We start from the raw sequence: 13,540 nt of genomic DNA, 5'->3' as shown, positions 1-13,540 counted from the left end.
AGGAGTGCAGAATAGGAAGACAAATGGCATGTTGGCCTTTATTACAGGACTAAAGAAGTCTTGCCACGCTTGTACAGGGTTTTGGTGAGACCACATCTAGAGTATTGTGTACATTTTTGGTCTCCACATTTAAGAAAGGATATATTTGCATTGGAAGTGGTACAGCAAAGGTTCACTAAATTGGTCTCTGGGATGAGGGGGTTGTCCTATGATGAGAGGCTAAGTAAATTGGGACTATACTTGCTGGAGTTTTGAAGAATGAGAGGCGATCTCATTGAAATATACAAAATTCTGAAAGGGCTGGATAGGGTAGCTGGTGAGAGATTGTTTCCACTGGTTGGGGAATCTAAAACACAGGGGCACAGCCTCAGAATAAGAAGCCTATCATTTAGGACTGAGATGAGGAGAAATTACTTCACTCAAAGGGTTGTGAATTTTTGGAATTCTCTACCCCAGAATTTTGTGGACGCTGCATCATTTTGTGGATGCTGCCCTACATTTAAGGCTGGGATAGATTTTTGGCGTCTCAGGGAATTGAGCGATCTGGCAAGCGGGCGGGAAAGTGGAGTTGAAGCCTAAAATCAGCCATGATCGTATTAAATGGAGGACCAGGCTTGATGGGCAATATGGTCTACTCTTGCTCCTATTTCTTGCGTTCTTGTATATTTGACCCCGAGATGAGCTTTCAACTTCATATCTGAGCTGCCCCTAAGACCATCTATTTCCACCTCTGTAACATTGCACAATTCCTCCCATGCCTCAGCTCTTCTGCTGAAACCCTCATCCATGCCTTTATTACCTGCAGACTTGACTTTTCTAATGCACTCCTGGCCAGCCTCCCACATTCTACCCTTCGTAAACCTGAGGTGATCCAATACTCTGCTGCTCGTGTCCTAACTTGTGCCAAATCCGGTTCACCCATTACCCCTCTGCTCACTGACTTACACTGGGTCCTGGTTGAGCAACGTCTTGATTTTAAAACTCTCATCCTTGTTTTCAAATTGCTCCATGTCCTGGTACTTTCCTATCTCTGTAATCTCCTTCAGCCCTACAACCCTCTGAGATATCTGCGCTCCTCTAATTCTGGCCTGTTGAGCATTCCCAATTTTAATTGCACCACATTGGTGGCCATTCCTTCAGCCTAAGCCCTAAGCTCTGGAATTCCTTCCCTAAACCTCTCCGTCTCTCTCCCTCGCTTTCCTCCGTATGTGGCTTGGTGTCATATTTTGTTTTATAATGCCTCTGTGAAGCACCTGTAAAGGCGGTATATAAATACAAGCTCTTTTATGTATTGCTGTAACATTATGAAGGTAAAAATCATAAGGTCCTTTTAATCCAAGTAATTCTAAAATATTTCTTTCAGTGTGGGAAGGCCCAAGCATGTACGCGTTATGGCTGGTGCCCTGGAGGGAGATATTTTCATCGGACCAAAAGCTGAGGTACTTTTCTGTTTAACTGGTTTAAAAAATGTTATGTTCCCTGCAATTTTGGATGAATGTTCTGCTTTCTGAGGTACTGTCTGTGTGAAGGAACACTTCTCCTATCCAGGGTCAGCATTTAATATTCCCGGGCCAGGTTCATTAGAACAAAGGGCATGAATGGGGTGTTTGGTAAAGAGTTTTTAAAATTATAAAGGGTGGGACAGTCGTGGCTACAGCAAGAGTGGATGCATTGGTTTTGATCTTCCAGCACTCCCTAGATTTTAGAACGGTCCCCGAGGATAGGAAGAGAACAAACATAACCCTGCTATTTAAGAATGGAGGGAGAGAGAAAATGGAGAACTAGAGGCCAGTTAACCTGACATCAGTAGTGGGGAAAATGCTACAATCTGTTATTAGGGATGTGGTAACCGGAAACATAGAAATCATAATACAATTGGACAGAGTCATCGTGGATTTTTGAAAGGGATATCACACTTTGTTTTTTGAGATTGTGGCCAGCAGAGTAGCTAAGGGGGAAACCAGTGGATGTTGTGTATTTGGACTTTCAAAAAGCATTCAATAAGGTGTCACACAAGAGGTTATTGCACAAAATTAGGGCTCATGGGACTGGGGGTAATATATTAGCATGGATTGATTAATGGACAGAAAACAGAGTAGGAATAAACAGATAATTTTCGGGTTGGGCAGGCTGTAACGCATGGAGTACCACAAGTATTAGTGCTTGGGCCTCAACTATTTACATACTATATCAATGAGTTAGATGAAGAGTTTGAGCATAATGTATCCAAGTTTGCTGATGATACAAGGCTAGGTGCGAAAGTAAGCTATGCGGAGGTTGCAAAGAGGCTGCAAAGAGATATGGACAGGTTAATTGAGTGGCAGATGGAATATAATGTGAAGAAATGTGAAATTATCCTCTTTAGTAGGAAAAATAGAAAAGCACAATATTTTTTAAATGGTGAGACTGGGAAATGTTTGTATTCAGAGAGACTTGGGTGTCCTTGTAAATGAATCACAGAAAGTTAACATGCAGGTACAGCAACCAATTAGGAAAGCAAATGGTTTGTTAGCCTTTATTAGAAAGGGATTGGAGTTATGGGAACAGAGTGGGAATGTGGGATTATGATTACTACATATGTGGCGGATACATATCAACATGTATGAGTTCTTCTGTGTAATATATAGGTAAAGCATGGCTTGAATGTAACTGAAGCTCCCTTTATGTAATATTGGGCCTAAAGTTCATGTCAATATTATGCTGTGGGTTTAAGCATGTAAGCTACTGAATTCCTTGATTGAACTGCTTACAGAATAACAGATATGGGTGGGGAATTAAAAGGATATAATTTCAATGACTGGTTCAGGTGAAGTCATAAAGCATGAAAGCAAAGCTGGAGAAACTCATTAAAATGGCTGGTGGAAGACTTGAAAAAACAATTAGGAAGGTGACAACCTAGAACCACAGCAAGGAATATCTGTAATTACTACAATTTTCTCTTAACCCACTTTTTAAAAAATATTGTCAGCAGAGAAACTGAGTGACATTTTACTACAATAAATCATATTGTGCTTTGATTGATTAGGAACACAGGGGCTTGTTAACAATCAGGTATCCAATGGAACATGGAATTGTAAAAGACTGGAATGATATGGAACGGATCTGGCAGTACGTGTATTCCAAAGACCAGCTGCAGACTTTCTCTGAAGAGGTGAGGTGTATATTTTCAGAAATCTTTTGACTCTCGGGCTGGCTGTATCAGCATTATATTTACTTTATATATAATTCAATGGAAAAGAAACCAAAAGTATTGTTTTAGTGGTATTCACATACAGGTAGTAAACATTACTAGGAAATACACATGATTTTGATTTTTTTCTTCTGAGGTCTTAACTTTCAGCATCTCTGGCATAAGTTATAAATGTTTGATAGAATAAACTGCATTAAATCAGACAAAAATAATAAGACTATACCTCTTTTGGTTTGCTTTCTTTCCAAAGCACTTCATGAGTTTTGCACATAAATACAAATATTCGATTCTTTCTCAGGTTATCTCTCTGTACTTATATTTTGTTGTGTCATTCTTATATTTTTTCTCCTCTTCTGCCATTTTCTCGCTGTACTGTCCTGAATGAGTTAACTTCTCGCTAGGCTTTTGGCACTTAACCCAAGTGGTCACGTGTCATATATTAGCCTAAACAATGTGTTGTAGGGTATTCAGCTTTGAATGCTCTTGCCTCTCATGAAATTCACATGTGCTCCAGAGCACTTTGTTGGAGAACAATTCGGATTGGGAGCCTTGACTAACTTTTGATGTTTTTATAAATAAAGGAATTTCACCCCCTCTGTCTCCTGTTTCTGTCCCACTCTGTTGCCCATGCTCCTTGCATACTTACTGTTTTTCAGTCACACTCACTGGGCTGGATTTTGTTCTCCCCCAGGCGTAGGGTTCCGTGGCGGGGCGGGCCTGAAGATGGCTCCAGATGAGGTCTGCCATGGGCCTCGACGCCGGAAGGGCCCCGCCCGAACCTCACAGCGGCAGCAATGCTCCTTGGCGGACCCCCCCCCCCCCCGCTGCTGAGTGACGGGACCACAATTTCAATATTTAAGTGAATAAAATGAATAAATTTACACAGACTGACCTGCGATCTTGAGGGCCTGCCGCGATCTTCGGCGCGGCTGCCGGCACTCCAGCGCCCTCAGATTCCTGTCTGGGGAAACATGGCACCACACTGGTGGGGAGGAGGGAGGAGGTAGGTTTGTCAGTGCAGGGGGAGACGGGGTCAAATATACGTAATGGGTGTAGGGATGGTGGGAAGGGTTGAACCTTAAACTTTGTGCAGTTTGGTGGGGGGGAAGGTCAGATGTAAAAGGTAAATGTTTTGGGGGAGGGAAGAGCAAATTGTAATTGGGGGTGGGAAAATGGCATTAGATGTCGATTTATTTAATTTTGGGGGGTAGGGCGTTAAAAATTTAAATTGGGCGGCAGGGTTGGCTGCCCTCTAAAAATGGCACCAGCGCCTGCGCACAGACAGCTGACTCCGTTGCCGGGGACAGACAGCCCTCCCGCTGCACAAGATTGGGGGATGGGGGGGGCAGTCCACCCCGGCTATTTAAATGAGCTGCCGTGTTTGAGTTTGCGGCAGCTCTTTGGCGTGTTTTTTGAGCTGATCGGCGGCGGGCTCTTAAAATCCAGCCCACTGCCTTTGTTTCCGGTTAGCTATAACCTCCCTTCCAATGCTTGCACTTTCCCAACCAAGAGGAACAGCTGGATTCTGCTGTTGAGTTTTGAACAGCTCCATGAAAGTGGCATTGAATTACTAGCTCTTAGATGTATGTGGATTTTTTTTAACAGCTTTCCTTTCTCTTTGTGGTGAACATCTAGCCCTTGCTTGCTGTCACAAGTATGGGTGAGGTAAAGCTTCCTGTGTGGGGAATCAGATGTAAATCTTTGACCTCACTCAGTGGTGTAGCAGCATTACCATGCTCTCCTATTTCAGATTCGTTTTTTTAAACAATACAGCTTGAGATTGCTAATTAAATGTAGACAGCTGTTATTTTTCAGTAAGATTAAGCAAAATCAAACTTACTGTAGACTCTAAAATTAAGGTGAGTTCCTTTTCATTTCTAAAAGTCTTTTTTAATATGTAGAAACAAGGAGAAATTAGATTATAATGAATGATGTCCCTTTCTTTACAGAGTATGGTTCCTTTGTTTTTTACCATTGGTCCCCTGATTGAGCAGGCAGGTGACCCACTTCCAAGGATCCAGCAATGTTGCTCTGAAATGGCTGGTAGTTTATGTGCAAGAGTAGGCCTTTGATGTTTTCTTTTTTTAATCTGTGAGCATATATTAGTCCTTCAGCTGGCTCCCTGAAAAAGCATTCCACCCAAGAACCAGAACCCCAAAATTTTAAAGGTAGAAACTACATCTCACTGCTGATGTAGAGCTGCATGGTGCTTCATTGTCTTATTTTTAGTTATTTATTAAACCTGGATTTTTAGTCACACCATTGTATATTTCCAGAGATGTAAAAGTATTGCAACTAGAATCATAGAATGATTACAGCACAGAAGGAGGCCATTCAGCCTGTCGTGCCCTTGTCGGCTTTCTGCAAGAGCAACTCAATTAGTCTCACTCCCCTTTACCTGTAGCCCTGCAGTTTCTTTCTGTTCAGATAATTATCCAATTCCCTTTTGAAAGCTATGATTGAATCTGCCTCCACCACACACTCAGGCAGTGCATTCCATATCCTAACCTCATACACACAAACACACACATGCCCCTGCACACACATAGTAAAAATAATTTTTTCTTCATTTTACCTTTGGTTCTTTTGCCATTCACCTTAAATTGGTGTCCTCTGGTTCTCGACCCTTCCACCAATCGGAACAGTTTCTCCCTATCCTCTCTCCAGATCCCTCATGATTTTGAACACCTCTAGCAAATCTCTTCTCAACCCTCTCTTCTCTAAGGAGAACAGCCCCAGCTTCTCCAAGTTGTCCATGTTACTGAAGTCCCTCATCGCTGGAACCGTTCTCATATATTTTTTCTGCATCCTCACTAAAGCCTTCTATCTGAAGTGCACTGACCAAAATTGGACACAATACTCCAGTTGAGGCCAAACCAGTATTTTACAAAGGTTCACCATAACTTCCTTGCTTTTGTGCTCTAGGCCTCTATTTATAAACCCTAGGATCCTGTATGCCTTTTTAACCACTTTCTCAATCTGCCCTGCCACTTTTAACAATGTGTGCACATATACCCCCATGTCCCTCTGTTCCTGCACCCACTTTAGAATTGTATCTTTTATATTGCCTCTCCTTATTCTTCCTACCAAAATGAATCACTACACACCTCTCTGCATTAGATTTCATCTGCCACGTGTCTGCCCATTCCACCAGCCTGTCTTATGTCCTCTTGAAGTCTATCACTATCCTCCTCACAGTTCACAATACTTGCAAGATTTGTGCCATCTGTAAATTTTGAAATTGTGCCCTGCACACCCAAGTCTATGTTTTTTACTTATTTATTTAGAGATACAGCACTGAAACAGGCCCTTCGGCCCACCGAGTCTGTGCTGACCATCAACCATCCATTTATACTAATCCTACATTAATCCCATATTCCTACCACATCCCCTCAATTCCCCTACCACCTGCCTACACTAGGGGCAATTTACAATGGCCAATTTACCTATCAACCTGCAAGTCTTTGGCTGTGGGAGGAAACCGGAGCACCCGGCGGAAACCCACGCGGTCACAGGGAGAACTTGCAAACTCCACACAGGCAGTACCCAGAATCGAACCCGGGTCGCTGGAGCTGTGAGGCTGCGGTTGCTAACCACTGCGCCACTTTTATTAATATAGACCAAGAAAAGCAGTGGCCTACTACCGACCCCTGCAGAACCCCACTGTATACCTTTCTGCAGTCCAAAAATAACCGTTTACCCAAAAATAGTGTTCGTTTTTCCTGTTTTTTGTTGGAGAGTACAAAGGCAGCTGTACCTCATAAAGAACGTTTTATGATTGGTAATCCAGCAGTTCGTCTTTTACAGTAATAAAACCTGCTTCGACTTTGATTTAGAGCACTGGTTTCATACGACATTCAGCATGTTGGAATAAAAATGTTAATTAATCTTCCTCTTTTAATAATTGGCTAAAATGGAATGTTATTTCAGTAGTGGTAATCATTCACTGCTGTGTTAAACCTACACTGAAGCATCCATTGTTCATAATCAGTAAATAATATCCTCCCACCTGCAGTGTAATTTTCTGCTTGGCAGTACATATTCCCCATATTTCCTGTTCAGTCACACCACCTTAGTTTTCTTTTGTAATTGTTAAATGTATTAAAAAGTAACTTGGTCAGCATGATTTCTCCTGCCCTATGAACTATATCACGTGAACTCTATTTTGCCAGTAAGATCCCGGTTAGTCATTTGTTTGGTGGGATTTTTTTCCAATTAAGAAAATTGCCTTTGGAAAGAAAATTGGATAACATGGACTTTGGTGAAAATTGATGCAGCTTTTTAATCAAATCATCAGGCAACTTTTTATTTTAAATGAGTGTGTTTTGGCAGTTTGAATCATACTACATTTATAGAGCATGTGAGAATCTACTTTGTTAATTGAAAAGACAGTGACATGTATTTTCTATTGTCTCTTTTCCAGCATCCCGTACTTCTCACAGAGGCTCCTTTGAATCCAAGGAAAAACCGTGAACGTGCTGCCGAGGTTTTCTTCGAGACTTTCAATGTCCCTGCTTTGTTCATCTCAATGCAGGCAGTACTTAGTCTGTTAGTATTCTATATTCAGAAATGCACAAATCATTTGAAATGTAACCTTTTGAGTTCTTTCTTTGCCTTTTGTATCATCTGGCCAAAGTATTATTTTCCAGTCTAGTGATTTTTCTTTCCCATCATGTTTTGTTTTTTTCAATAGGGTATGAGTGGTAGCCATTATTCTTCCCTCTCATAGACTACAAATAGGCCTTAATTTATTCTTCTTGGATATTGTTGGTTTGAGAGAGAGGGAACTCCATACTTATTAAGAATGATTGGTGTTTAAATTGGTTCTGCTGGCAGTTGCAACGAGGGATTCCCCAAGTCTCTAGTATGCTTCCTAAATGCATTAACAGAGAAACCTAATCTGATTTGGATGACACAGATTATATTTCTCTCATTTTAGTTTTCTCATTCTTGCCAATGTTCTCCCCTTTAATCCTCTCCTGAAGGCATTGACTCACTGTTGGCTACTGTTCCACAAGTACAGGTCAACCTCAGGTACTTGCTCAAATGGCTATTAGTATTTATGCGAGTCCTGGCAATAAGTTTTGGCAGGCTATTTGACTGCAAATAGTATCACAGCTGAGTGCTTTTCCAGCAGGGGTTGCTGGATTAAGATCAGACGTTGGGATGAAGGCTGGATTGATTTTTTTTTTCTCCCTTCTCCTCTTCTAACCAATGGTCTCACGCCTTTTGTAACTTCAGCTGAGATCAACCAACCCAACACAGACCGGAGATTGGACCTGGGCCCTTCCTGGCTTTTGTGCTCCAGGTCTTTTCTTGGCTAAATCCCATTGGATGTTTTTTAAATTTAGAATCTGTTTAAACTTGCGTTTAAGTTTTAAATTTTATTGATTTTAAGAAATGTACATTTTCAGACTACCAGAAAGGCTTCTCTTCAAATGGACCAAAGAGTAACTAGTTTGTTCAGATGTTTGTTTGTCAAGCTGAACTAATTCTGAATTGGTGTAGTGTAACCTCTCCTGAGTACCCAGTAGTACAGACTACTAAAGTATTACCTTATGCAGACCGTTCCTTCCTAAGTCATGACAAGGTAGATGAAGAAGGTTTTTCAGCTCAATTTATCTCGTCCTTCCAGAATGCCAGATTAGGTGCTTAAGTCCTGTTGGGGCTTGAAGCTGCAATTTTCTTGCACAAGCAAGAATGGATCCAACTGAACCAAGCTACCATTCACCAGCACTGAGCCTTTCACTCCTCATTCGGTCTGAGAAGTGCTACCAAGAAAATGCAAGACCTTCCATTCGGAGGAAAATCTGTTTAGAAGTCATTTCAGATTGTTCCCAAATATCTCTAAGAAGTAACCCAAGAGGTTGATGGGTAGAAGGGGCTTCTTACTGCACAGATTATGTTTATTGAAGGATCCAAAAAAAGACATTTTTAAATAAATACTTGTGGGAAGCAAATATGTTTCATCTGCTTATCTGAATTGGTAAACTGTTCCAATTATTCAAATTTTAACACACTTGGTTTACTTTCCAATGGATTTCTCTTTATTTTTCTAAAGGTATGCCACAGGTAGAACTACAGGCGTGGTGTTAGATTCAGGTGATGGAGTCACACATGCAGTTCCTATCTATGAAGGGTTTGCAATGCCACATTCCATCATGAGGATTGACATTGCAGGGCGTGATGTGTCTCGCTATTTACGTCTGTTCCTTAGAAAAGAAGGATATGATTTTCATACATCATCAGAATTTGAGATTGTGAAAACAATCAAAGAGGTAGAATCTTATATTTTTATTATACATAAATTGATTCTGTTTTACTGCTAATTTGTTTAAAAGTGCAGGGAATATGTTCTCATTTTGTAATTTAAAAAAAGAAATGTATGTCCTTCATTTACCTTAATCAATACAAAGATTATATGCTTTTCAAAATTAAAAATGTATTTTTAATGCAGCATGAGGGAAATAGCAAATTATGACTCCAGTCTCTGCAAAACCTCGGGTACGGTAGCATATTGGTTATGTTACTGGACTAGTAATCCAGAGGTGCGGATTAATGATCCAGAGACATGAGTTCAAATGCTACCATGGCAGCTTTTTTTTATTCTTTCACGGGATGTGGATGTAGCTGGCTAGGCCAGCATATGTTGCCAATCCCTAATTGCCCTTGAGAAGGTGGTGGTGAGCTGCCTTCTTGAACCGCTGCAAGCTCATGTGATGTAGGTACACCCACAGTGCTTTAGGAAGGGAGTTCCAGCAACCGTGAAGGAAAGGCAATATAATTCCGAGTCAAGATGGTGTGTGGCTTAGCGGGGGAACATACAGGTGGTGGTGTTCCCATGCATCTGCTGCCCTTGTCCTTCCAGGTGGTAGAGGCCGCAGGTTTGGACGGTGCTTTTGAAGGAAGCTTGGTGAGTTGTTGCAGTGCATCTTGTAGATGGTACACACTGATGCCACTGTGCGTTGATGGTGGAGGGAGTGAATGTTGAAGGTGGTGGATGGGGTGCCAATCAAGCGGGCTGCTTTGTCCTGGATGGTGTTAAGCTTCCTGTTGGAGCTGCACTCATCCAGGCAAGTGGAGACTTTTCCATCACACTCCTGACTTGTGCTTTGGAGAGTCAGGAGCTGAGATACTCGGCACGGAATTCCCAAGCCTGTGACCTGCTCTTGTAGCCACAGTAATTATATGGTCCAGTTCAGTTTCTGGTCAAAGGTAACCCCCAGAGTGTTGATTGTGGGGGATTCAGCGATGGTGGTGCCATTGAACATCAAGGGGAGATGGTTATTGCCTGGCACTTGTGTGGCACAAATGTAACTTGCCACTTATCAGCCCAAGCCTGAATGTTGTCCAGGTCTTACTGCATATGGACACAGACTGCTTCAGTATCTGAGGAGTCGCAAATGGTGCTGAACTTTGTGCAATCATCAGCGAACATCCCTACTTCCAACCTTATGATGGAGGGAAGGTCATTGATGAAGCAACTGAAGATGGTTGGGCCTACCACACTACCCTGAGGAACTCCTGCAGTGATGTGCTAGGACTGAGATGATTGACCTCCAACAACCACAACCATCTTCCTTTGTGTTAGGTATGACTCCAACCAGTGGAGAGTTTTCCCCCTGATTCCCATTGACTCCAGTTTTGCTAGGGCTCCTTGATGCCACACTTGGTCAAATGCTGCCTTGATGTCAAGGGCAGTCACTCAAAATGAACCTCTTGAGTTCAGCTCTTTTGTCCATGTTTGGACCAAGGCTGTAATAAGGTCAGGAGCTGAGTGGCCCTAGCAGATCCCAAACTGAGTGTCACTGAGCAGGGTATTGCTGGCTAAGTGCCGCTTGATAGCACTCTTGACGGCACCTTCCATCACTTTACTGATGATCAAGAGTGGACTGATGGGGCGGGAATTGGCCGGGTTGGATTTGTCCTGCCTTTTGTGTACAGGACATAGCTGGGCAATTTTCCACATTGTCGGGTAGATGCCAGTGTTGCAGCTGTACTGGAACACTTGGCGAGGGGCACAGTCAGTTCTGGAGCACCAGTCTTCAGGATTGCAGCTGGGATGTTGTCAGGGCCCATAGCCTTTGCAGTATCCATGCCTTCAACCATTTCTTGATATCACATGGAGTGAACCAAATTGGCTGAAGATGGTTGCAAATGCTTCACCTTTGTCTTTTGCACTGATGTGCTGAGCTCCCCCATCATTGAGGATGGGGATATTTGTGGAGCCTCCTCATCCATGTAGTCGTTTAATTGTCCATCACCATTCACGACTGGATGTGACAGGACTGCACAGCTTAGATCAGATCCGTTGGTTGTGGGATTGCTTAGCTCTGTCTATTGCATGCTGCTTCCGCTGTTGGCATGCATATTGTCCTGTGTTGTAGCTTCACCAGGTTGACACCTCATTTTTAGGTATGCTGGGTGCTGCTCCTCGCATGCCCTCCTGCACTCTTCTTTTTCTGCTGCTGCTGATGGCCCACATTGCCTCATGGATGCCCAATTTTGAGTTGCTCGATCTGTTCGAAATCTATCTCATTTAGCACAGTGGTATTGCCACACAACGGGATGGAGGGTTCCCTCAGTGTGAAGACAGGACTTTGTCTCCACAAGGACTGTGCAGTGGTCACTCCTTCCAGTACTATCATGGACAGCTGTGGAATTTAAATTCAGTTACTTAAATAAATCTGGAAAAGAAAGCTACCATCACTAATGGTGACCATGAAACTACTGGATTGTCATAAGAACCCAACTGTTTCACTCATGTTCTTACTCGGTCTGGCCTATATGACTCCAGACCCACAGGTTGACTCTTACCAGCCATTTGAAATGGCCTAGTAAGCTATTCAGGGAAATAAATGCTGGCCTTGCCAGCAAACTTCACATCCCATGACTATTTTTAAAAACGTTTGAATGCTTGGTTAAAAGGTAGTGTGAAACTGCCAATTCAGAAAGGAAGGCCTAATGGCATTCTAGCTTCACCAGATGGCTGCCTGCTTAGTTTCCTTATGGAGAGTTCTGAATTTAGTTTTCATGTTAAAGAATGCCTCGCTATAATTGTCCTATTTCTTTGAGAATCAATTTTTAAAATTATTATTTTAATTTTTAATGTGCATTCAGCCTTTCTGGGAAACGACCTGGCAATTTGTCTTTTTGTTTCACAGCGTGCTTGTTACCTGTCAATAAATCCACAAAAAGATGAAACTTTAGAGACTGAGAAAGCCCAGTACATCCTGCCTGATGGAAGCACAATTGAAGTAAGGCCCCAAACTCAATTCATGCATGGTTGCTAATGTTGCTTGCTCACGTTAAATCACAACAGAAGGACAAGGGGGCACAGGTTCAATCTGGCAAAAGGCAGAATAATGGATTTCCAGCTAGGATAATGGAGGCAGAAACCCTTGAATAATTTAAGAAACAGTTGGATGCTATGATGGGGGAGTGTATGTTTTTTTTTCGGCTAGATGAGGTGAATGACCTTCCTCATCCATATGGTATCCTATGATTTTGTGACCATTGGGCATTCTTTTATTCAATGACTTTTTCCTCGACCCTTTGAAAGTGGAAGAATTGAGTGATGTATACTGTTTGTAATTATGGCAACACTACAGAAAATGTTGATTGTTTCCCCTGTTCTTCCTCCACCCGCTGTGCCAAAGAAGGAACGGATTTGTGTTATGACATAAGAACATAAGAAATGGGAGCAGGAGTAGGCCATATGGCCCCTCAAGCCTGCTCCACTATTCAGTAAGATCATGGCTGATCTTCTAAGTTAACTCCACTTTTCCACCCTATCCCTTGATTCCCTTAGTACTGAACATACGTCTATAAGGTGAGGGTGTCCAGATCTCAAAGGCAATGCAGAGAAGCAATGAGCTGACCCCCTAGGGCTGCATTTTCACTCTGGGGTTGGGGAGGGTGGGAAACCCCCAGTGTCAGAGGAAGAAGTAATGAAAAATGATTTGATAAGCTGGGGCTCTTCACATTGGGAAAAAAGACAACTCAGAGGGAAGATTGTAGAGGTGTATAAGATAACGAATGGGATCAAGAAAGTGAACACAGAACAACACTTTTAGACACGCAAGGCCAGCAAAACAAGCGGGCACAGGTTCAAGGATGTGAAGGGCAGATTTAGGACTGAGGTTAGGAATGATTTCTTTAGACAGCCTGATCAACATATAGATTGAGTTTCCAGAAAGTATCGTTGAATCTGGGAAATTGGATTCATTTTCTGGGAATCATATTTGCAGGTAACTAAAGTAGCATTCTAAGTAGAGCAACCCTCAAAAAGTTATATATTTGATTTAAAAAATTTGACATAAACAAATTATTTAATAATGAACCCAAAAA

The 13,540-nt window shown here is 42.2% G+C and overlaps 1 protein-coding gene across 4 annotated transcripts in view; it reads left to right on the top strand.

Annotated features, from left to right (window-relative positions):
• The window catches only part of LOC137380751 (alpha-centractin), an 80,317-nt gene that overhangs the window by 51,029 nt on the left and 15,748 nt on the right, over nucleotides 1-13,540 (top strand). For all 4 annotated transcript variants that reach the window (XM_068053054.1, XM_068053057.1, XM_068053056.1 and 1 more), the window contains 5 exons: nucleotides 1,364-1,439; nucleotides 3,026-3,151; nucleotides 7,614-7,738; nucleotides 9,252-9,468; nucleotides 12,355-12,447. In XM_068053054.1, coding sequence (XP_067909155.1) covers nucleotides 1,364-1,439; nucleotides 3,026-3,151; nucleotides 7,614-7,738; nucleotides 9,252-9,468; nucleotides 12,355-12,447 — 637 coding nt within the window. The remainder of the gene's footprint in view (nucleotides 1-1,363; nucleotides 1,440-3,025; nucleotides 3,152-7,613; nucleotides 7,739-9,251; nucleotides 9,469-12,354; nucleotides 12,448-13,540) is intronic.

The sequence above is a fragment of the Heterodontus francisci genome, chromosome 20, assembly GCF_036365525.1.
Source record: "Heterodontus francisci isolate sHetFra1 chromosome 20, sHetFra1.hap1, whole genome shotgun sequence".
In the NCBI taxonomy this organism is placed as follows: Eukaryota; Metazoa; Chordata; class Chondrichthyes; order Heterodontiformes; family Heterodontidae; genus Heterodontus; species Heterodontus francisci.
The sequence above is the reverse complement of the archived record's forward strand: the minus strand, read 5'-3'. Positions and strand labels throughout refer to the sequence as shown.